Raw genomic sequence first — 23,967 nt, 5'->3', positions numbered from 1 at the left:
CTACTATGAAAGTTTCCCACACAACAGTTTAAAAATCATCTACTTGATACATGTTTAGATTCAGTCATGATTGTTTGCAAGTTTTATTGAAGGCTTTGCTGCTGGATACAAAATAAAGGCATACAACTGTCCCAAGTAGGGCACACGGTACACACAAAGTCTAAGCTGTAAAAACCATTTCAAAATATAAACTCGTTTTTTGGAATACATGTGTCAAAGGCTGCCCAAGTTAATACCTTTGGTATAAAACAGTAAAGTTTCCCTTGAAAAGCAGACAAAACCCACCCACCACCTTACACACATTCACAACTCCTTATAACTAGACCTAGTCTAGTCTCAACCACTCACATTGTCACAAGTCACTTCTGTCCCTTCACAGGTGCACAGGAGACTGGGAGGTAGGTAACCGAGAACATCTGTCCTCCATGAGCGCCGTGCAGACCGCCGGGCTCCAGCACCTGTGTCCCACAAATGCACATCCCTGTCACCAGCTGCACACATCCCTTAAACAAACATGAACACGGACACTAAACAGACCCCAAAGGATCTGCACACACGCACATACTCTGCTCACTTGGGGGCCCCTCCACACTGTGTAAAAATCAGGTAAAGCCAGGGAGAGGAGCTCCAGGTGATGGCTGCATTTACAGCAGGCAAGCTACCCTGAGACTGCTGGTGCGAGTAGCGTTCCTGCCTGGATGCCAGGCTGGGAGTCTGGGCCACATTTCATATCCAAGCAAAAGGCAGGGCATCCACTTGGGCAGTAAGCCCAGCTTACCAGGAAAGAAGGCCATGGAGAAAGGACTGGATCACACAGAGCAGTGGTTTGTGAGCTCTGCCTGTGATGAGGCCAGATGGCCTTGCCGGGGCAGAGTGGGACGACGAGGAGGGCAACTGGAGGGGCAGGGAAGGAGCCAGGAACACAGCCGAGGACTTGCTGCCAAAGACAGCTCTGCCCTTAGCCAGTCAGGTGGGGTCCCAACAAGCCCGACCACAGATCAGAAAGGCAGCAACAGGCCTTCCCCTTAAACAGAGCCAGGCATCCAGAGCTAGAGCTACACTAGGAACAACGATTTAGAGGCACAAAGCTCAAGCAACAATTATTTACCAATGAGCTGTAGGCACACGAAAGCCTGTTACGGAACAGACTTCTGGCAAAGCTGTGGAGACTGTGCCCGGTCTAGTGCCCAGGGCCTGGGAGCCAGTGAGCTGGGCTGAAGGGCAATGAGACAGGAAGCTTACAGACGCCTCTGGTGGCCGCCAGCCCTCTCAGAGCTGTCACACTGAGCCCTGAAAGGAATGCCACCCAAGAAGAACAAACAGGTAGTCAACACCCACAAAAATAAATACTGCAAACAGAAGTTCTCATGTACACTTCATACCATTCATACTTTTCCTCGGAGAACCAAGACAGCCTGGCTTCAGGGATTCTCAGATTCTCATGAAAAGCAGAGACCCCGACACAGCTCGCAGGTGCAGTTACCCGGGTAAAGACAGTCACCTTGTCAAGAAATATCAAAATAACCATCTGGCTTGTTACAGAAGTATCTCCAGACTCCAGGGCAAGTGGAAGGTGCCCGGGAGCCTGCGGAGGATCTGAGTGAACAGCAGGGAGGAGGAGGAGGGAGGACGGCGAGCGGCTTGGAGCTTGTCTGCTCACTGGTGCAGGTGGGCCCGGTCGTCCGGGCGCTTGATGTGGATCCGTCGCACACGCTCGATCCGTTCCCGCTCCCGCTCCTCGTCTTCGTCCAGGTGGTGGGAGCGCCCCGCGGCCCCACCAGTGGCCTCCAGGAGCGCATTATCAGGTCCCCGGCCATCCTGGGCCTCGTACAGCAAAATATTCAGGGTCTCCTCATAAATCCGGGCTTCAGGGAACTCCACCTGCATCCCCACGAAATATGGGGCAGGTAAGTAGCATTATACACTCACCCCCCACCAGCCCTGCCGCCACCCAGGACAACACGAGCAGGGCTGTCGGCTCAGTGAGGCTCCTGGGACTCCATTTCAGACTGTTACCAGCATTTTTAAAGTAGTCATTATTGTCAGTAGGGACACTTACACGTGGTGCTAAATTCACAAGATACAAACGGGAAACAATGTAATAGGTCTCCCTGCACCCCTCCGTTTCACTTCTCAAAGACAATGCTTATCATTTACCCTCTCCGAGGGGTCCCGTAAATATAAAGACATATGTGTTCACACACTTTAAAACACACAAAAGGTGGCTCACCAGACTCTTGTTCTTTTCCCCAACTGAACTTGGAGACTGTTCCACATCAAGGAATCATAAAGAATGTGACAGTGCAGTGACCCAGCTCATGCTGAGGAAAACTGAGGTCATATCCGGTGTGGTGCCGCTAACCAACAGAGCTGAGCCCGTGTGCACAGCCATTCCACACCTTAAAGCAGCATCCTTTTTGAACAGGGACCAGCTGGGGACCCTCGTGAAATGGACACGACCCCTCCTCCTGCTTGGTAAAGCGCTGTGTTTGCTTGTTGCCCTTGGGCTCTAGGGGCTGTGAACAAGGAGGCGCGGCACAGGTGGGTCGCAGGCACACGACTCACAGAGCAGAGGCTGTGCTTTCAAGGACAGGAGCCTGCTTTTCCGGTTCTGGGGGAAGTGGACTGAGCACACTTGCCCCTGCTTTTCCCATTGAGGCTACAAAACCAGGGTTGTTCACAGCAGTCACCTGAGGACTGAGACGTAAATAGTGGCAGATGGAGTGTGGGGAAAGACCAGAGTTTGAAGTAACGCCTAACCAGGAGTGAATTTAGTCTTTTTCCCGTGCCAGTGTGCCCCAGCCTGGCTCAACGCGGCCTGTGGCCCTGGAACAGGCTCCAGGAGATCATCCCTGGTGGCCAGAGGAGCCTCCCAACATCTAGACAGCTGGTGGAGGCAGGCAGTTCCCTGTATGTCTTTTTCTCTTTTCTCCATTTTCTTCCACTCCAGCCCTCAAGCAACCTCATGGCAGCAGCAGCTGTGGCCGCAATCGGAGCCTGCGGGAGTCAGAACTCTGGAGGGAACCTATCTTTCTGATTAGAAGAAACATGGTCGCCACAGGATGGGGGATCCCTGCCGTTGCTTCTCTCCATCTTCATGCCACTTGGCTCCAGATACAGTCAAAGCCACAGGAAGTGTGTGGCAGAGCAGGGTAACTGCAGCCCCACGATTGGCTTTCTGACCCAATGACTGAAAAAGAAGTGCCCTAGGGAAGGGGAAATGCGAAGGAGATTGTGAGGGGGAAGCTCAGGAAAACGGTTTCTGGAGGCTGTGCATGAACTCCTGGGCTCACTCCCCGCTGGTGACCTGACTCTCAGCAGCACATTTAGACATTAAGAACTGGGCCACGGGACATAGACTGTCCTCAGTGTGGCACACAGGTAGTGCAGATATGAGGGCTCTGAAAACTGTCATTGGAACAGCAGGCTAGTTCGAACTTGTGGCCTGAACCCAACTGGGTCAATGGCCTGCTAAAACAAAAATATCAACGTTCTTCATAGGATTTAAACATGACAAGAGTCTCACAACATCCAAAATGCCCAGGATACAACTCAAAATTTCTTGACATATGAAGAACTAGAAAAATCTTAGCTCTTGAGGCAAAAGATAATTAATAGATGCCAAAGCCAAGATGACACAAGATGCTGGGATTATCTGACAAAGACCTGAAAGCTGCTATTGTAAAAATGTTTAAGGGCAAACACTCTTAAAGCAAATGCAAACATAGGAAGTCTCAGCAAGAAGACAAAGAAAATCCAAATGGAAATTTTAGAACTGGAAAATACAATAACCAAAACAAACACAAAAGCAGAAAACTAACTCACTGGAAGAGCTCAATACTAGAACAGAGATGACAGAGCAAAGAGTCAGTGAACTTGCAGACAGACAGATACACGTGATACAATCCGAATGGGAGAACAAAGAAAGACTGCTGAAGGCAGGATTCTGTGCTTAACTACCACCAGGTCCTAAGTAACTAAGAACTAAGAGCCGAAATGGACAATGTGTTGTTAAACATCTGCTTAAGCCACACACTTTCCATCTTAACCACCAAAGACAGTGCAATGATGAGTAAAACAATTAGAAAGCACTTGGAATGTTGTACAACGGAAGATGAGATACCAACTATGTAAACCCAAATGGACCATCTGTACAGTTACTTGACACAACAGAACATGAGTCTCAGCTCCAAAGCACAGCTCCCAGAGGTCTGTGCTCAAGGAACCTGTCTCCGTAGGGGCAGCCATCCCCAACACCGACTCTCTGGAAAGCCAAAGTCACACACTCCTCTTGGAGAAGAAAGCAGCCCTTCAGGCCAGGATGGCAGAGCAAAAGAGTCAGAAAGAGGGGTCCTGGCCCTGTCACTAGCCAGCTCACAAACACAAGCACAGGCGGGTTCCAGATCCTGTCCACTAATCTACAACACTTGGGACCAGATCATGTGATCTCTAAATCCTTCGTTCCTTGTCAAGCTCTAAAAAATGTAAAATCAATATGATTATCCCTTAATATGCAAGGACAGAGGCAACTCATGTATATGAAAAAAACAAACTGTGACAAAATGGGATAAAAGTGGAATTCATAGCCCAGAAAGTTCACGGGAGAAAAGAGGCCTGTGCCCTGCTAATGAGGAGCCTACAACTCTGGTTCCCCTGCTATCTTGAAAAAAAACAAAAAAAACACCTCAGTGTTTTTCTCTTCTTGGCTACCTTAAAACAGCATCATTTAGGATGTATTCTAAATACTATTGAATAAAATGTTTAAGAAGTAAAAAAGAAAATTTAAATACTGGTTTCTACTTTGTGGTCTGATTTTCTCTCATGTGCCTTTTGCTTCCGAGGCCAGCTCGAGAAGTGCAGAGAAATATGTGCTATTGCAGCCACAGTAACAACCTCAGTTGGTGATCTACTGACTTGTACATGGTAATCTAGAGGCCTGAAAATGTACCCATGGCAGACCTACAGCAAGTCCCTAGTAATCAGAGTTCCCTTAGGTAGGCTGAGAAGAAAATGGCAGAGTGTACTGTATGATTTTTAAAAAAAAGGAGAGAAAAACAAGTTGCATAGGCCAAGGAGGGCAAACAAACAGAGGGCCTAACGGGAAGGCCGGTTAACAGTGGACCACATCTCTGAAACAGCACTTTGCAGCATCTTCCAGCTTTGCAGAGCAGCACAGAGACAGAAGGCAAGGGAGAGGTCAAATCTACTGGTTTGGAGAGGATGACAGAAAAATGGACCTATCAGGGAGTCCAGTGCTCAGACGGAAGCCACCAAGGCTGGGAGCTAAGGAATGCCAAGTGGACCCTGGGAGGGTGGAAGGCTGCTCCAGGTTGAGGGTCAGAGGACAGACAGATGGAAGTTAAGTAGTAGGTCACGACTAGAAAGCCAAGGTCTAGGCCATGAAAGGTAGCACTGCTGCTCTGATGGGTGAGACGGGATGGGGCTATGCCGGTGAGAAGCAGTGCGGTGTGGTGGGCAAGGAACGGCACGGGCGGCGTCAGATCGCTGCGGAGAGAACATGCTGGCAGCAGGATGGCACACAACTCTAAGGATACAACTGAATCTACATTTATGGCAAAGGAACTTCAGTGTGGTATGACTGCCGACGTGCTCAGTGTCAGAAAGGAAATGCCATTCTGTTTCTCCAAGACCTACATTTGGTCCAAAAGATAATGAATACTTTTGCAATGAGCAATCACGAATAAAGGAAAGCATTTCTAAAGCCCTTCCCTCTTTTAAGTTTATTTTGCCCATGGAGAAAGGGAAGTTGTACAAGTACATACTTCAGACCAGCCCCTCCGAACCATCCCCGCCCAGCCCTTACCTTGGTCTGTTTCTTCTCAGTGGCATAGACGATGGAGGTACAACAGACTTCGGCAATCTTGCGGCCCTGACCGTAAAAGGACCAGCAGCAGATTTCATCTCCAATGACATCCTTTATGAATAGGACCCTTCCGTTAAAGCGCAGAGAGAGCTTATCAAAGAGTTCAATGTTTTTCAACATATTGTCGTCGGAATTGCTGTAAAAGAGCATTTGATAAGGTGACCACAGGCTGGTAGTAACTGTCACAGCTGCTTGTTTCCATACGCTGGCCGTTACCTCCACTGGCCCATTTCAGCCTCAAGATGATCCCACGAGAAAGGCACAACAGCCCCCACTGCTCGGAGAAGGAAAGGGGGGGGTCAGAGAAATCAGGTACTTGCCCGAGGCCAAAAACTAATAAATGGCAGAGCTGGGCCTCAAAAGAGACAGCTTCCCACCCCTCAGCCTGTGCTCTGAGCCAGCAGACTACAGCGGCTGCTCTGCTCTGCAGAGCTGAGCCACAGGACCGGCAGCAGAACGCGTCTGCCCAAGGGAGACTTGGCATCCTGGGTCAGTTTATGGGTCTTGAGGAACTGCGTTCAGTTCCCCCATATCCCTCAGGCTCTTGATGAAGAGCCAAATGTTCCCAAGAGCCACAAGGCGTTCTAGAAACCTGCATGTGTTGCTGGTGGAAATATAAAACGGAGTAGCCACATTGGAAAGCAGTATGGCAGGACCCCAAATGACTATGCCTAGAGTTACCACATGACCCCACAATGTCACTCCTAGATATGTATCTGAGAAATGAAAATGTATTTTCACACAGAAAGTGTACATGAATGTTCATAGCACTATTCATAATGGTTGAAAAGTGGTAACAACCCTTAACTGTCCATCAGCAGATGAATGGATAAGCAAAATATGGTATATACTCTCAGAGTGGAATATTATTCAAGAAATGAAGTACTGATATATGCTACAACATGGACGAACCCTGACAGCAGTAAGCTAAGTGAAAGCCAGTCACAAAAGGCCACCTATAGTAATATTCCACTTATATGAAGTGTCCAGAACAGGCAAACCCATCAAAACAGAAAGGGTACCATTTGCCTAGGGTTAGGGCTTGGGGGTGGAGTTAGAGGGAAATGGGGAGTAACTCCTATGGGCACAAGGTTTCTTTCTGGGGTGATGAAGATGTTCAAAAATTAGGTAGGTGGTGATGGCTGCACAACTCTGTAAATATACTAAAAACTGAATTGTCTATACAATTGACCCTTGACAACAGGGGTTCAAACTTCACGGGCCCCTTATATGCTGATTTTTTTCAACAAATAAACTAGAAAAGTTTTTGGAGATTTGTGACACTTTGAAAAAACACTGTCTTTTCTCCAGCTCACTATATTGTAAGGACAGTGTATAACATATATAACATCCAAATTACGTGTTAATTGACTATTTATGTTAAAGCTTCTGGTCAACAGTAGGCTATTAGTAGTTAAGTTTTGGGAGAAGTTATACATGGATTTTCAACTGCACAGCACATTGGCACCTCCAACCCGTGTTGTTCAAGAGTCAACTGTTCCTTAAGGAGGGAATTTCATGGTATATGTGAATTAGATCTTCTATCTATCATCTATCTACCTTTCCTTCTATCCCCCTATCTGGGCATCCTAGAGGTGCCAACGGGCCACCCTCATCTGAGGGGAGCAAGAGGAACTGCGCCAGGCTACTGTGAGTGGAGGCTTTCCTAGTGGGCGGATGTGTCTTTTCTGGCTCCCGCCTTACCTGGTATACGAGTATTTGTTGTTACTTCTGTTGTAGAGCAATTTCACGGCTGGCTGTGGATTGTTTTAAGAAAGGAAGAAGACAGTTAGCTGGAGAGCAGGTGCAGTGGATCACCGACTTCCCATAGGCTTGGCCCTGCCACCAAGTCCAAGAGGCAGCCGAGCATAGCTCGCTGGCTGTGGTGGGGCTGGAGAGGGAGACTGTATGGCCCAGTTCCAGGGGGAACACAAGATGAGCTGAGGTTCCCATTCTCAACCTCTTCTTGGGCCTTGCTCAGGCAATCACACAGTTTCATTTCAAAACTTATTCAGAAGAACCTCCATCATTTCTGGTAGCAAAAGAGAAATACCATAAGAGTGCCTCCAACATACCTTATTTGAAGTAGCTATAAGTTTCTGTTCTTCCTTGGATGAGGTGATGACAGGAACTTTGCAGAAAGGCTCATAAGTATCTTTGTTCTGCTGGAACAAAACAGGCTTTCAGCCTAGGAGACCTTCCCAGCCCTGGATTATTTGAGCTGGCCTGCTGGGCAAAGACAGGCTCTGGCGAAGGAAGGTGGGGGTGTCACAGCTGGGAAGAGAGGAGATTCTTACCTCCAGTGAATTAGGATGGGGGCTGACCAAGAGTCAAGTTTTCCAGTAACTCTGTTCTTTGGCAGAACTGTTACATGCTAGTGTAAATACTAACAACGATGACCCATTTCCACAGCCTAGGAAGCCACTCAAAACTAAACCTGAAACATGGCAGAGGAAATACGATTGCATCAAAACTCCTAAAAGCCCACTGCAATGACTGCAAAGGGCTAAAACAGTATAAGCCCATAAAGAGAAGAAATATGGGAGAAGTGAAGTCAGCAGATAGAAGATGTCAAAAATTTGAGGCAGGAAAGCAAGGGATAACTAAGGAGAAAGAGAAAGCTGGAACCTAAGTCAGCAGATGGGAAAGAACCCTGGAGATTTTCAAAGAACAGCCCTGAAGGCTGGTGGGCACAGGGCAAAGGCAGAGGACTACTTGCCAGTCGGCAGAAGCACCAGTGAGAACCCCAGAAGGATCCCCTACCCCAGCCTGGAAGAATGAAGGTCCACTTGCTTGGAGTGATCTGTACAGGAGAAGACAGAGCTGCGTTGTGAAAACAGGGATAAAGGGAACGGCCTGCACACTAAATGGTGAGGCTCCTCGCCTTTTCCCCAACTCAGATCTCAGAAGGCAGCCGGTTAGGTCTATTCCCACCAGGCAAGAGACTGGTGGACTCCTCCCTGGGGACCTGACCTGTCCAAAGCAGGCTTACAGATTCTGACACTGGAAGTTCCCACAGTAAAGGTCAGTCTTATCACCATGACTGAAGCCCACCAGACCACAAGGACTTCCCGTGCACACACATCTTTTCAGAGCCTTACTCTTAGGTTTCAACAGACAAAGGATCATCAAATTATATGTGGAAAGCCTGTCAGAAGATTTCAGTGAGACCAAAACTCAAACAAGGAATTGGATGATGAAGGCAACAGAAAAAAAATTTCAACAAGTATCATCAGACAGATGAGAGCAGATACTGCATCCTATGAAATAAGATCAGCATACTGTGTAAAGAGCACTTGGAGAATAAGAAAAGGCTCTTGAAAATTAGATATATGATAGCAGAGATGAAAAATTCAATAGAAGGGCTGAAAAGCACCTCTGAGAAAGTAGAAGAGAAAGATAAAGCAACAGAAACTCAGAAGATACCAGTCACGGAGGTTTAACCTCAGACTAACAGAAGCCACAGAAAGAGAACCCAGAGGGCACGTCTCCAGGGCAAACAGAGATCCACCGATAGGTCTGCACCCACCAACAACAGGAGACTGGTCTTCTGAAACTTCAGGGCTGAATTAGAGCAGAACGCATTTAGAAAACCAAGCAAACAAAACAATGAAACAATCACTAACTCTGGAGATTTCCTGGCAAACTGGAAATTTCCCCAAGAAAATAATCACTGTATACTCTGTGGCTCAACTCTTAAGACTATTAAGACATTACAGTGTAAATCTGAATCCTGAGTTAACCAAAGCTGTGATAAGCTATATTGGGAGAATGGAAGAAGGAATGTGTGTATGTAAGTTTGGTAGTGATTGGGGGTAGGGCATTGCATGAACTAAATCTTACTTTTCTATAGTAATGCCCATAGGTAATGTTGAAAAGAAAACTGAAATGTCAATAAATAGCAGTATAACAAACATGAAAGTAAACAGAACTTGTGAAAAAAATTTAAAGAGGCTGTCAGTGGGATGGGTGCAAGGGCATAGAGTGGTGTTTTTGACTTCAGCCTTGCAATACTATGTGATTTCTTCAATAATGTGCATGCACTACTTTGATAAAACAAAAATGGAATAAAAATACTAAAGTAAAGGCTACAATATTCAGTTAGATTTACAGTGAGTTCACAGACACGGTGTGGCGGTGGCGTGAACCAAGAGTTCCTCGAAGAGCTAGCCATTATGTGCGCTGCTCCAGCAGAGGGCCAGACAGCCCTGTGGCTTGCAGGAGGCACAAACCAGAGCCTCAGGTATACAGATCCAATTCCCATGGCATCCGAAAGGAACTCTTCTGATTCTCTACAGTGTCAGAACTTCACTGGAAATAGACAGCTGCTGGCTGCATCTTGAAGCTTTTTGGTTTTATAGGGATTTTGCTATCCCTAGACTTGACCCCAGTGGTCCTGCCCCAGGTCCAGCTGAGAGAGGGGTGTCTATGTCTACAGAGATCATACTAGGCTCCAAACAATGACTTGTGGGTGAGAATAAGTCCCAAGATGGATCCAGAAACTGAATCAAAGTTTACATCCTATGGCTCAGTACTGAAAGGTTTCAATATACATTATGAGATGACCATCAGGACTGAAATAAGCCAGCGAGTAGTTCGGTGGCCTCAGCACTATAGGGAGGCCTCTCGGGGATCACTCTGACCAAAGGGGAGAGGCTCCAGGGTTAATTCATTAACTCTCATAACATCTCAGCAATGTCAAAACCGCTCCCACTTTGCAGAGGGAGAAGGTGAGGAAGGCAGGTAGGTCTAGCGCCTCCCCACCCTGGCAGGAAGAAAGGGTGATGCCCACTTGTAGTGCTGCCTGGCATTCCTCCACCAGGCCCTGGACCAGGTAGTACTTGGCTTCTGCCAGCAGCTCCTCGATCTCCCGGCGGCTCTCAGGCAAGGGGACCGCCCCGTCACGAAGGTAGTTGAGTATCGTACCAAAGTGCTTCCCACAGCGGTCGATGAGGATCCAGCCTGCAGGGGAAGGAGGAGGAAGTGGCGGCTGGTTACCTGGGCGCTCCTCTTCTGGAAGGCAGTGAAGCGATCTGGTGTCTCTCAGCTCCCTCCACCCCCAGGGGACAGCAGGGCCACCGAGAGGGCTGCGGCCCCACCTGCCTAGCTACCAGCAAAGGGCTGATCGGCCTTACTGGCCGGAGACAACCACAACCTCAGCCTCATCGGACCTCAGGCTCTTCTGGACACAAGGGCCCCTGAGGCCTAAAAGCACACGTCTAAAGTACCCTCAAAAACCCCTCAGACATGTACATCCCAAGAGGGCCCTAGTGCACCACACCTGGATAACATGCATCCAAATGACCACACCACAATGAAAAGGGAAAGGCTTATGGGGTAAAAATACCTACCCCCTCTTTCTACAACCATTTTTACAGACTCCCAAAGGACAAAACCATTTCTAAGGAAGCAGAAGGCTCATTCCCATAGACCATCACCTCAGACTGCAATCTGTAGCTCCCAAGGGTGACCCCCAGATGCTCGCCAGCACCACCGTGGATAGTTCTAGAGGTAACTCCCCAAACGAGCACTTACAGGCTAGTGACAGCCACTGAGACAAAGTGGTGAATGAGATAGACTGTCTGCAAGCAGTGAGTCCAACACGGGCAGATGGAACTTGCCCTTATTAGCTATGGAAAAATGCCCCAAAGCTGACTAGAAGCAGGCACAGTGGAAAACTCTCATCGGACAACCCCTTGGGCTTCTCAATGGCCTCTCCATCCCCAGCACTGGCCTGCTTTTCCTCTACCAGAGATGCCATGGGCTTTCACAATTCCTCTCCTGAGGTGCAGGTGTCCCTGGGAGTGGTGCTTGCAGAAGGAAACGAGACTGGGGCCTGGCAAGAGGCGGAGGGGCCAAAGAGAGAAGTAGGGAGGGAGTGAAGATGGGGCACATCTCAACAGAAGCTGGTGAGCACTGGCAGGAAGCCTTGCTGGACCAGCAGGGCTTCCCCAGGTAAGGGGCTTCCCACATTACAGGGGAAAGGACAACACGCACAGGGCAGGTAGGTTTAAACAGGAATCAGTAGTACCTGCCCCACTTTCCCCCTCCCTTTGCTCAGTCTGGAAGAAGGGGCCATACTTCCACAGCTGACACCACTGCGCCCTGCCCCATGGCCTCCTCAGACCTCCCCCTGCACCAGCAGCAGAGGCCAACAAAAGCCAAGCATGGCAAAGACACCTTTTTGTACCCAGAGCCACAGTTCCCCAAATCCAGCCCTGCCAAGTGCACTCCCGAGGTGTTAGTGCACTACTCAGTATCTGCAAGGCCCTGGGAGAGTTTGGTGATGGGGCCATTTCCATGCCCCTGTCCTGCAAATACTCCTCACTCAGCTTTGGTTAAAGGTCTAGTCTTATCTTTCCAGGGGCTTCCACACTGGTACCATTTCCTGCCTACAGTAAGAATAATCATCCCCAATGGGGCAAATACAATGCAAATGTGTGGCCTGGAGTCAAACCCCACTTTAGAGAGAGGAAGAGGCCTTCACAGGTGTGGTAAATCACACCATCCTGACAGTAATTGCTGGACATCGTCCCACCCACCACTCCTTTCTGCATTTGAGACAACAAAATACCACTTGGTATCCCTTAGGGAGCTCAGATGCCTGCAGGGGCCCTGAGAAAGCAGCAGAACTGAGGCAGATGGGCCGGGGCTGAGGCTGGTGGCTGACCAGAGACCACGTACCCTGCCCCTGGAGGGGTGTGCTTCTCACTCCAGCCAGACTGGCCTGGCAGGAATGTGGGCCCAGGGCTGCACAGGCCTCTGATATTCCATGCAAAGCCCAAAGTGCAGATTTCTCTGTGAAATCTCCTCATTTTTAAAGAATGGTAAAGTAAGGTTTACAAAAACTCTACAGGACAAAACATCTGCAGTACTGGACCTGCAGGCCCCCAACTTGCAACTTCTGTGGTACTGGAGCCAGCGCTTCTTTCAATGAGTTGATACAGCATGGAAAGATGGCAGTATCTTCCCTACAGTTTTGTTTTTTTTTTTGAGGGAGGCTCATTTCCCTGAATTTTCCACGGATGAAAACAGAGACTCACAGAGGCTTGGTGACATTTCCAAGGGCAGCAGGAGGAGGCAAGACTAGACTGCAAAGAACAGACAGAAACTCATAGGAAAACTTCACCAGGACTGAGAGGACAAGTAGAACCTCAGTCTTAAGAGAAGTGGCAAGCAGTTCAACTCAGCTGCTTTGGGAAGAAAACGTCCACATTCTGCCTCTGCTGCCCAGACAAGTCAGCTGCTCTGAAAGAGCAGGGCCCCTGAAATCAATTACCCAAGTGATGGTCCAGAGTTTCCATAAACGAAGAGGCGGCCCGAGACACTGGGCTCCAGCTCAAGAATGCCATCAGGAAATGCTTGTGGTGAAGGAATCATACTTTGGACAAATAAGGACAAAGGAGCCGAGCACACTCTCCATGCGGTTTCAATTAGCATTTTGACTTTGAAATAGTTTAGTTGCTTTCGAAGCCAGAATCTATCCCTTTGCAACAGTCAGCTCAAATGCCCAGCATGGAGAAAAGCAAATGGGAGTCAAGCAGTTCCCTGCTGCCTGTCTTTCCTGCTGCCAGAGTACATGGGCTACTTAGGAGGAAGGCTGTTCACATCAGGGCAGCCTGGGATCTGACGGCTCTTCAGCAAAGGCTGGAGAACGCAACAGGCGGGTGGAGACCCCGAGGCTCTGGGATGGTTTGAGAGATGCAACACAGCGCAGGAGTTCAGAGCAAAGGCTGGGTTGGAAACCCAGCTCTGCCACCTACTTGCTGAGTGACACTGGTGTTTCATTTAACCTCTCCACCCAGCAGTTTCCTCTTCTAAAAATGGTACCTTAAAGGGCTGGCATAAAGGTGTAATGAGAGAATGTACGGGAAACACAGCACAATGCTGGGTCTATTGGCAGCTCTCAAATTAGGTCTTTGATGATGAGCCCTTTACACATGTCATCATCATCGCTGGAGAACAGGGCAGCAGCAGTGTCCAGACACTCCTGTGGTAAGCAATCGGAACAGCCATCGCCAGGATCTGGAGCCACAGACTGCAGCCTGTTCTAGAATGGAACACTCTACAACAGGGAAATGTTGAACTAGGGCTTTTAATTTACAGCTTGATCTGACAAGCACAATGCAAAAAAGGTTACAAATGATGTGATGCCATTTATATATATAATGTTTGAAATCACACCAAGGAAAAGTCATTCATGGGAAGATCTGCACAGTGGTTCTCAACCCTGGCTACGCATTAGAATCCCCTGGAAGGCTCTTTAAAGTCCTCGCACCCTACCACACACTACTCAAATACATGTGCTCTCTTGGTGGCACAGGCATCAGAATTTAGCTCCAAAGGTGACTCACTGTGCAGTCAAGGTTGAAATCCACCTAGTGACCCAAAGTCAGGCTAGTGGTTCCCTCTGGAAGGGAGAGAGGAGGGAAACAAAGAGGCTTAAGAGAGGTCCGGTCAGTCCAGGTGATGTTTATTCCTTGTCAGAGTCAGAGCACAGGGGAGTCTGTTTTACTATTCACAATTTAGAAGCTCTCAGTGTATTTCAGAATTTTATAAAAGAGTGCATTCTAACTCAAGGCAGGAGGCCTGGAGAACTCAGGCAAACCCCCCAGGTTCAGCAGTTTTCCCACACAGTACCTAGCTTTCCCCACTGGTGTTCTAGGAAGTGTGTATAGATAAGACTAATGGCTCTTATCTTTAATCTACTTTATATTAAACTACTCACTTTACAATCATTAGCAAGAGACCAAATACCATTTAAGAGGGCAAATATGGTATCAAGCAACTGGGATGAAACAGACAACTACAGGTGTGTGCTGAGCGGAACTCTCCTTACAAAAGGTGCCACAATAAGTTCACGCTGATGAGGACTCATTAAGAACTGAAGCTTTCTGGGGAGAGGTCTGGGACCACTACCCAGGGGGTACCGGAGACCAGCAGCACACTCACCCCAGAACCCAAGGCGGGCCACTTTCCCTAACATGTGCTACGACCTGCTCTTCCCCAGTGCTCTTGGCCACATGCCATACCGAACAGCTCCCATTTAGTGAGTCTCCCAATGGGTCAGGCACTCTATCAAGTACCTTCTAATGTCCTCATTTGATCCCCATAACAGCCCTGAAAAGCATGCAACTTGGAAATGAGGAAATGGCTCACAAAGTCACTTGGCCAGTGTCACATTACCAGTACACGGCAAATGAGCCTACATTAGCACAAGGTTCCATATACACACAGCTTCATAAATGTTAGCTGTGACTGTTACCGTGTGACAGAGCCCGGAGTCAGACCCAGGTCCACCTAACTCCAACGGCCCAACCCACTCACTCCCAACTTCTCTGTTTGGGAATTATATGCACACAGCACAAAATTCAAATGGGCAGAAGGGCAACATGCCGGACCCCAGAAGTAACCAGTTTCTCTGGCATCCTTTAGAGATCTCTAGCAACACAACGTGCATGCTACTAGGAGCCCTCAGAGGCCTTGTTCTTTAGCCAGCAGGCCATACTGCTGGATCTACTTGCCTGATTGAGCTGCACTTGGTATTTTGGCCTTTGGTGTTTGTGGCAAATTTCCTTGCAGTTGAAAGGCTTCCTGTCTGAAGTCCAGGGTGAAGTTGTGAGATGCAGGAAATTTATCCTGATTTGTAGACCCAGGGATGTAGCCAAAGCAACATTCAGGGGATGGGTCAGGCTGTGCAGCAGTTTGCCCCACCAGAAGCAAACAGGATTACTCTGCCTGGCACAGCGCTGGCTGGAAGAGCAGAGACCCAGCCTGATATGACAGCCCAGGTCCTCCCAGGGTCCCAAAGGGCTCCAACGCGAAGGCTGTGGGGCACCGTAAGACTGTTATGCTCAGGAGACCTGGCCTGGGGGTGGGGCTCACATCTACCACGCACGGCAGATGGTGAGAGGCAGCAGGGCCTAGGTTCCATAGCTCCACTTGTTTTTGTTTTTGTTTTTCAAAGCCCTGTAGTTTTTGAAACAGCAATCCCCCTGAGATGTGGATTTCTCACTTAGCAAATGGTAACAGTACCACTGTTAAGGGTTAGGTGAGAGTTAAGGTGAAGACTAAATAACACCCATAAAAATGCCATACATGGGCTTTTCACATGGATATGAAGGGAGCTGTAGGGAAACAAAAACAGCCGAAATTTTGACTGTCAATGACAACACTTGTTCCCCAGAGATGCTGGGTTTTCCAGGAACCGCTGGAAAAGGCCATCCCCTAGCAGCTGTCTGGAAGCCTAAGCGGGCCCCCTGGTGCTATTCCCATGTTTCTCCCAGCTGGGGGCTGGAAGAGCTTGAGGACTCTGTCTCTCCTGCAACATGGCATTAGGCCAGCAAGACAGGGCTCTCAAGGAGATGAGGCTTCCACATCACTTAAAGCAACTCAGCTGCTTTTCCTGAGCCCCGCCAGAGACAGGCGGGTGGAAGAAAAGCTCCGATCCTGGCTTCTCAGATAAAGTCTATTTCCTTCAGCAGCTGGGGTGCTATTGTCTTGATTTCCACAAATACTCCTGAGCAGTGCTGGGTGTGGCACAGCAAAGGGGATCCTCCCACTCAAAAAGCTTGGTGTTTTCTGGCTGAGACGCAGAAGGTAGCTCTGGGGCTCTGACCTCATTTACTTGCTGTTGGGCCAGAAACGCAAGTTCACAGGAAGCCCAGGGAAACACCCTCCCTAGCGGACAGCCCGAGCCTCTCAGAATCAGAGGACGCACTGTGCACACCAGGCTTAGGGCTCCCAGCCCCACCTACTTATATCAAAACTTGCCCGCCTCCCAGGAACCAATGTCCCTGGGAAGGCAGGGCATCAGCACGACGCCAGCCTCAGAAACAGGTGCGGGAGGGTCGAGCCAGGCTATGGCCTGGCCAGGTCTGAAGTAATCTCAGGACAAGATATGAAGGACAGGACCATCTTTAAGCCCCAGGTGACTTGCCCCATAAACCCAGCCAGGTAAGGATGTCCCTCTTGCCAGGGGCTTTTAGGATTCCCATGGGTGGGGGTGGGAAGCAGTATGTACAGTAAGACCACTCTAAACGATTCCTTGACTTTCACTGACATGACTTACCACACAAAAAGAGAAAACACGCACTGAATATACATGTATATGTGTTGTACATATAAATATATATATGGAAAGAGAGAATATTTACTGTGTGCCAATGCCCCCACGAGGTGGATATCATTGTGCCCATTTCACCAAATGTTGAAAATGAGACATCAACAGTTTAGACAACCTGGTTAGGATCACCAGACATTAAATAGGAAGTTGCAACTCAAATCCAGATCTGTGGGTGTGTTGGGACCCCATCCTAGGAGGACAAGGGCAAAAAGCTCATGCCTCTCACACCTGCATGTCACTCTGAAGTCACAGAATCATCTGGGGAGAACCGGAAGGGCCCTTTTAAAGAGCTAAGGCCTGGAGTGAGGGAAGCACTTTCGACACAGCAAGTCAACAACTAAGTCAAGACTATGAGGCCTCGTCCAGGTGACTCCTACTCACCCACAGGATGTGGAGTAAACGTCCCTCGCTCAAGGAAGCCCTCCTTTAGCACAGCCCCCAGACTAGACCTGGCCTCCCTGTTACTCTCAAGGCTTCCTGCACACTGTGATAATGCTGAGTACTACCAGAAACCGGCACCTGTGGGAGCACCCGCCCTTCTATGTTGGCCTTCCGAACCAGAATGAAGCCCTCAAGCACAGAGGGCCCCAGAGCCCCGAGGGCGGGCTCACCTTCACTGTCGGTGAGCACTTCCATGCGCCCACTGAACATGGCTTTCAGCATGGTGTCCTGCTTGGTCAGTGTCTGCATGGTGGTGTAGTAGAGCGCTCCCCCCACATTCAGCTTCACGTACTTGGAGCTAGGGCTCGTGCCCTTGAAGGAAGTGGTGCGGGTAGCAGCTGCTGGCACCGCTGAGCTCACCACACTTTCTCCTGACATCTCTTCCTGCCGGGGAGAAAACACAGGGTCACCAGGGTCATGGCACAAGGCTTGGTTTACCTCTTACAGCCGTGGGCTGAATCTGGTCTCCAGGTGTGATCTGCTTGGTCCAAGTATATACTGCATTTAAAACTTAAAGTTTGCTCCCAAGGTTGACAACACAAGAGAATTCACAGAAAAGTCTGGATTTCTGGCTTCTTTAAAATAAGAGGCCAACAACTGGTGGGAGCTAGGGTACTGACTGTGTCAAGAGGAGGGGCACACATTCGCCAGTCTGCCCAGATAGCCTTGTACACTGACCTCACCTGCTGACCCCGTAGGCACAAGCTTACCAGCAACTCTTGTGTTACAAAGACTTCCTTTCTGCCCACTCCCCATATATATGCACACTCTTGGCCGCAGCCTAAAGCATCGCCCAGATCTCTGTTTATCACCATGCATCCTGCTCTGCTGAAAGCACCTTTCAGCTGAAGTACAGATGAAATGGGCTTTTATGAAGTTGAGTGGGATCCCAACTAGACTCCTAATATTTCCTGCACGGAAAAAAGTGTTCTGAGGACTAAACAACAGGCATAAAAACCATTGGAAGCAAGTTATTGCAACATTAGAAACTTCCTGTACTAGCGCCACCCAAAATAGCAAGATCCAATGGTCTGCCAGCTCTCATGTCCATCTCAGTTAGAGAGATGGATGTAGTGTCATTGAGGCAGACCTACCTAGGAAAGGAGGCCAGCACCTGGCACACGGGTGCTCAAAGCAAATGTTTCTTAACAGTAACATTCTATAGCTGGAGAAGATGTCCAAGATGGGCTGAATCTACTGCCTCTGGGACTGAGCACTGAAAAAGCAGCCTCTGACAGGCAGGGCCTGGCCTGGCACGCACAGCTGGGCTCCCCTGTTCCCACTGAACATGAGTGATTTCATAGCACATCACCATCAAACAAGGCCATGCAGTGGCTGATGGCTCAAGACACAGACAAGACCACTCTGTAGTTCTGCCTGAACACAGACAAAAAGAATATGGTCCAAAACACAAAGATGACCAAACATCCTTGTATCCTGCCAAACATGAGTCACCGCTGCTTCTTGAACAATTAGAGCTTTAGCCACAATCCATTCTTGCCACCTTCAGAAATGGAAATTACTGAGACCCACTCACAGAATTAGTTCTGCTTCCTGACAGCATTCAACACAGAGCAAAGCCCACTTCCCTGGATCCTCCCCCAAATCACCCAACTCAAGCCCAACTCCTGAGACTCCCTGCAATTCTCCCTCAAGGCGACATGGAACATAACCCAGCTCTGTCCAGCTACAGGTGTGCCCCTGGTGGCTTTGGCTGGAGGGCACTGACAGAATGAAACTTCAAAACACTATACCCTGAAACTGAAAAAGGATTGCTTTTTTAATTCTTACACCTTTCTTTTTCAGATCTCCCAAAAGAAACACTGATTATGTTTATCATTAGTAAAATGCAAATGTTATTTTTTTCAATGGGATAAGGGACAAATGGGTGGCAACCTGCTATCTACCGGTAATCGCAGAGGCAATAGCCAACCCTCTCGACCCCCATTTCCCCAAGAGAGCGGCCTGGAAATCACTCACTGGGGGACTCATGTCAGAGTCCTGCAGATACAGAGGAGAATGGCCTCCTGGAAAGAAAAGTGTTTTCTCAAGAAACTGTTCCTGCTTCATCAAGTGAAAACACCACAAAGAAGGTAAGTTTTCAAAAGCTCAGGCTTAGCTAACCTGGGGTCTCTGTGGTCTGATGCGAAACATAAAAGAAAAGAGGCAGAGAGGAAGCGGTGACCCTTCCCTTCTAGCTTTCCTTTGAAAACAGTCCCCAGAAACCCTATACACTAACCATTTCCCCAGCAAAGCTCTTTCTCCTGGGGATGACAGAAGTAGCTTGTGGGAATAAAGAGTTTCTAAAGAACTGAACCTGGAAGGGGAGAAGGCTTATTTGTTGCGGAGGGTGGTGGTGGCAGTGTTTGCCGGGGTTGGGGGTTGGGGGGGTTAGTTAAGGAAATCTGTTCCAAAATGGAAATACTTTTTAAATCACCCTTTACAGATCCAAATTTATACACACAAAAAAACTTTTTGTAAAAGGTCTAGCATTTTGTAAGGCAATACCATGAATCAGACAAAAGGGTCATTAAGTGTGCTTTATACACTTTTTTTTTTGCTTTCCATTACCTTTCCAAAGATAACTTGCACACAATACAGTATATTTTAAGTGTACTGTTTGAGTTTTGGTCAATAAATGCATCTGTGTAACCCCTACACCAATCAAAATAGAGAACATTTCCGTGGCCCCAGAAAGCCCCTCAATGCCCCTTTTCCATGCCATTTGTTTTCATTTCTACCACCACATTATAACCATTTAAATTCCAAACAACGCTGGAAGACAGCTATTGTTATCTCCATTTGTGGATTTGGACACTACAGCCCAGAGAAGTAACCACTTCTCAAATTAAGTTGGTGACAGAGGTAGGTCAGTGACAGAGCAATGACAGATGTGGGCAAGTCCTGCCTGGCCTTGAGACCATGATTTTATCAACAGTTATACTTCATAGATATAGAGCTATGAGATATAAACTGAGAAAGGAGAGCCCCACCCCCCTCTTCAGAAAATACAAAAAAGCCCCCCAAAAAGATGGGAGGTAATGTGTGGTTAAGGGCCTGGTTTGGAAGTCAGACCTGAGTCCAAGCGCCCAGCCCTGCCTTTTGCCAGCTCTGGGTCATCTGTGTGAGTCTAGTCCCATTTATCAAATAGGGACAACAGCGGGGTTTCCCTCCCAGGGCAGCAGTGAGGGATGCCACAGAGAATTCAGCACAGCCTCGGACTCAGAACAAACACTCAAACGTGAAACAAACCATGATTATTTGAGAATGCTCTCAAAGTCTCAAATTATCTTCTCCTCTTTGTAGACTGCTTCCAGCGCTACTGACACTCAACTGAATTACTAAGAGATAAAGGCAGAAACCATCCTGATCTAGCTTGAGAAGCCAGAAATGACAAAGAAAGCTCTGAATCTTCCAGAGCCCACCCTTCCAAAGGTCAGTCACTTCAATACTAGGAGACACCCTTAGAGAAGAAGTTCTGGCTTCACTTCCCTTAGTCCACATTACAGTGAGCTGATGACACATAGCAGTGGACAATAAGCCTCTCTCACAGCAAACCTCTCTACAGAGGACTCCCCAGCCATCGATACTGGGGTCCTACTTTTTAACTTGTTTCAAAGGTTTGATTTTATTATTAACGGGTTGGGTGTGTGTGTGCAAGAGACAGCAAAACTGGTTACAAGACACAGTGGTAATTAACACTTTAGGTACTAGTTACCCATGTTATTCAATCAGAAAAGAAGTGTATTCCAGTTAGAGGGGTAAGTCAAGGCTTCTCTCTTTCACATCTCCCCTTAGTATAATGTTGCTGATTCTAAACAGTAGCTCTCCACTCAAAAAAAAAATACCAAAGGCAGGGTCTAAACCATGGAAACTGCTGTAATTGGTCTGGGAGTGTGGCCTGAGCAACAGCATTTTCTATTTTAACTGCCCTAGGTGATTTCAGTGAGTAACCAAGATTGCAATTCACTGTTCTAAAAAATTCTGTACACCTTAGTTAGCCTACAATTAACCTCATGGTCTTGGATGAGCTCCCCAACATCTTGCTCTGATGACTCAGTGAATTCCTGACCACACATAAAAACAAAGCATCATAAGCAAAAGCCCCCCCTACACTTCACAGCTTGGGGCACAGACAGGAAGCAACTGGATGCATGCTTAAAATAAAAATCAGCCCAAGGGGGAAAGCCACTGACTTGAAAGGAGACCCAGGGAAGTACAATGGAAAAAAAAGGGTACCAAACCCCTCACCCTTAACTGTCTTCTACACAGATTTCTGTAGAACAGACTCCCTTGTATGTGTCGTGAGATGTGTGCGTGGAAGGGTTGATGGAAAGTTTGGTGAACCCAGACTACAGTCCCAGCCCCACCACTTCCTGCATGATGTTCTGACAAATGATTTAACAGTCTCAGTCTCCTAACTTGTAATATGAAGTTATAGGCATAATCTTCATTATAACCCTCAGGGATGAATGTTACAGTACATGGCACCCGGTCCTATGTGTAGTTTCTTTCTGTCCCTTAAGTTTCAAAAATAGAAGCCCCCAGCCTCACTGTATTAGAATCACCTGGGTGCGTTTATAAGGTGCTGATGCCTGGCCTTCACCCCAAACCAATTAGCCAGCATCAGGAAGAAGCAGGGTGAGGCAGCTTAGTTGTGTCTAAAAAAGCATTTCAGATAATACTAATGTGTGGCCAGAACTAAGAGCTAAAGTGTTCCTTTAACCAGTCTGATCTAAAAGTTACTGTCTTGAGGCTGATTATAAAAACTCCCCAAGTTGAGAACTTTTCTACAACTCAGAAGTCTGCCATTCCATTTCAATCAAACTGAAGCGAATCAGCCACATAACTGTAGCGTTATCTTGCCTCCAAAGTTGCTTATAGGACAACTGCCATTTCCAAACATTCTGCCCAATTACATTCTCTTCCTTTGTGTAGCACTCAAACTACTGGCCTATTATCTCAACAGTCTAGTGAGGAAGATGTTACTCCACATTTTAGGGGAGAAAATTAAGAATCAAAACTGTAAAGATCCTCTGACTCCAACTCTCCTGCCCCTTTCATTACATAGCCCAAATCAAGATATCATTAATCCCCATCAGGGCTTGTTAAAACAGATTTATGGGCCCCACCCCCAGTACTCAGTGGAGGGGCTTGAAAATTCAGCCATTTCTAACAAATTCCAAGGCGATGCAGCTGCTACTGCTGGTTTGGGGACCACAGTTTGAGAAGCACTGGTTTAATGCCTTCTTCCCCTTGGATAGTCCTTATTTTGCACAAAATAGAGAGATCAAAGGCAGACACAGGTTGACTCAGTTTTCTTTAGCAGTGTCCTTGGCACTGATCTGCCCTAAAGACTGCATTTTCTAGGGAAAAAACACAGGGCAAGCAAGTAAAAGAGGATCTAGGCTGAACTTTGGTCATTCCCACCCAGGGACAAAGTGCTATTTAAGGAACACATCAGTGAAGAATCACAAGCAAACAGAAACCTTCCCACAACTGAGAGACATCCTCAGCTCTTTAGGTGTGGCCACCCCGGACCTCAACGGAAGTGACTAGATAGGTACCGTAGGTATCAGGTGCCAGCTGAGGCGCTGGTCCGTGGCTAAGTTCCCTGACCTCAGGCTCCTAGCACCCCTCCGCGGAGTTTCAATCACAGAATGCACACCCGCCCACCGGCTCCCTCTGTTTCTTTCCTACGCTCTGCTCGCCCCTATGTTCACACGCACCTGCATGACCCTTCTCCACTTCCCCGAAACCCAGCGACTCCAGTCACAACTTCCAAGAACGCCAAACGTTCCGCCCAAGGAATCCCGTTCCGTCCTCTCATAACCTATCCATTCTCCTTCCAACGCGCCCCCCATCTCTCTTAATTTTCACCCCAATGTCCGTCTACAATGACATTTCTTTGTTCTCTTCACAATCATTTCCAACAAGCATTCAAGGTTCAGAGACCGCCCCCCGCCCCAGCTCACACACATATCTACTCCCCAAGTCCAAATGCCCTTTCCCGGATCCTCAACATACAGGGACCCCCAATTCTCCACCCAAAGCCCTTCCCCCATCCCTGGCCGTGCCCCCATCCAATCCCCCAGCCGCCTCCCCCCTATCGGTACAGCTCCTCATCGTATCCCGTCCTCTCTGTCCCTTCCCCCTTTATTCTGCCTCTGCCCGGCTGTCTTGGCCGCCTAGAGCCGCCAGTCAGCGGGCACCGCCCTCCTTACCATGAAAAGTAGCAAGACGCCAGTCTTCGAACCTGGACTGAGAGAGGCAGGAAACACCCAGCTCGCGCAAGTCGGGGACGGAGGCGGGGCCGGGGCGGAAACTTCCGCTCTCCGCAGCCCACTTCCGCCCCGCAGAGAGCACCTGCCTGAAGGATCCGCAGTTGGTCTAGACGTCCGCCGCTTCCTTCCACCCTCTTCGGCGGATTGGGTTACATCTTCTGTAGGCTGGGTCAGGCATTGATCCCGCTTCTGAATGTTTCGCTTTTTCAGATCCCAAAAAGGAGGACAAGGTG

The 23,967-nt window shown here is 48.3% G+C and overlaps 1 protein-coding gene across 2 annotated transcripts; it reads right to left on the bottom strand.

Moving 5' to 3' along the window:
* Positions 1-59: 59 nt before the first annotated feature.
* On the bottom strand, positions 60-23,813 carry KCTD10 (potassium channel tetramerization domain containing 10). Of its 2 annotated transcripts, none has more exons than XM_036904026.2 (7): positions 23,675-23,813; positions 17,621-17,834; positions 10,677-10,846; positions 7,960-8,049; positions 7,589-7,641; positions 5,825-6,020; positions 60-1,881 (listed from the first exon to the last, which is right to left on the bottom strand). In XM_036904026.2, the coding sequence occupies exons 1-7, from the start codon at positions 23,675-23,677 to the stop codon at positions 1,657-1,659; spliced, it is 951 nt and encodes a 316-aa protein (XP_036759921.1). In that variant the 5' UTR covers positions 23,678-23,813; the 3' UTR covers positions 60-1,656. The 2 variants fall into 2 exon arrangements, with proteins under 2 accessions (XP_036759921.1, XP_036759920.1); XM_036904025.2 differs by having other exon boundaries at positions 7,960-8,046.
* Between the last annotated feature and the right edge of the window lie 154 nt (positions 23,814-23,967).

Source organism: Manis pentadactyla, chromosome 14, assembly GCF_030020395.1.
Source record: "Manis pentadactyla isolate mManPen7 chromosome 14, mManPen7.hap1, whole genome shotgun sequence".
NCBI classification, from domain to species: Eukaryota; Metazoa; Chordata; class Mammalia; order Pholidota; family Manidae; genus Manis; species Manis pentadactyla.
Note: the sequence above shows the minus strand (reverse complement) of the source record. Positions and strands in the feature narration are given on the sequence as shown.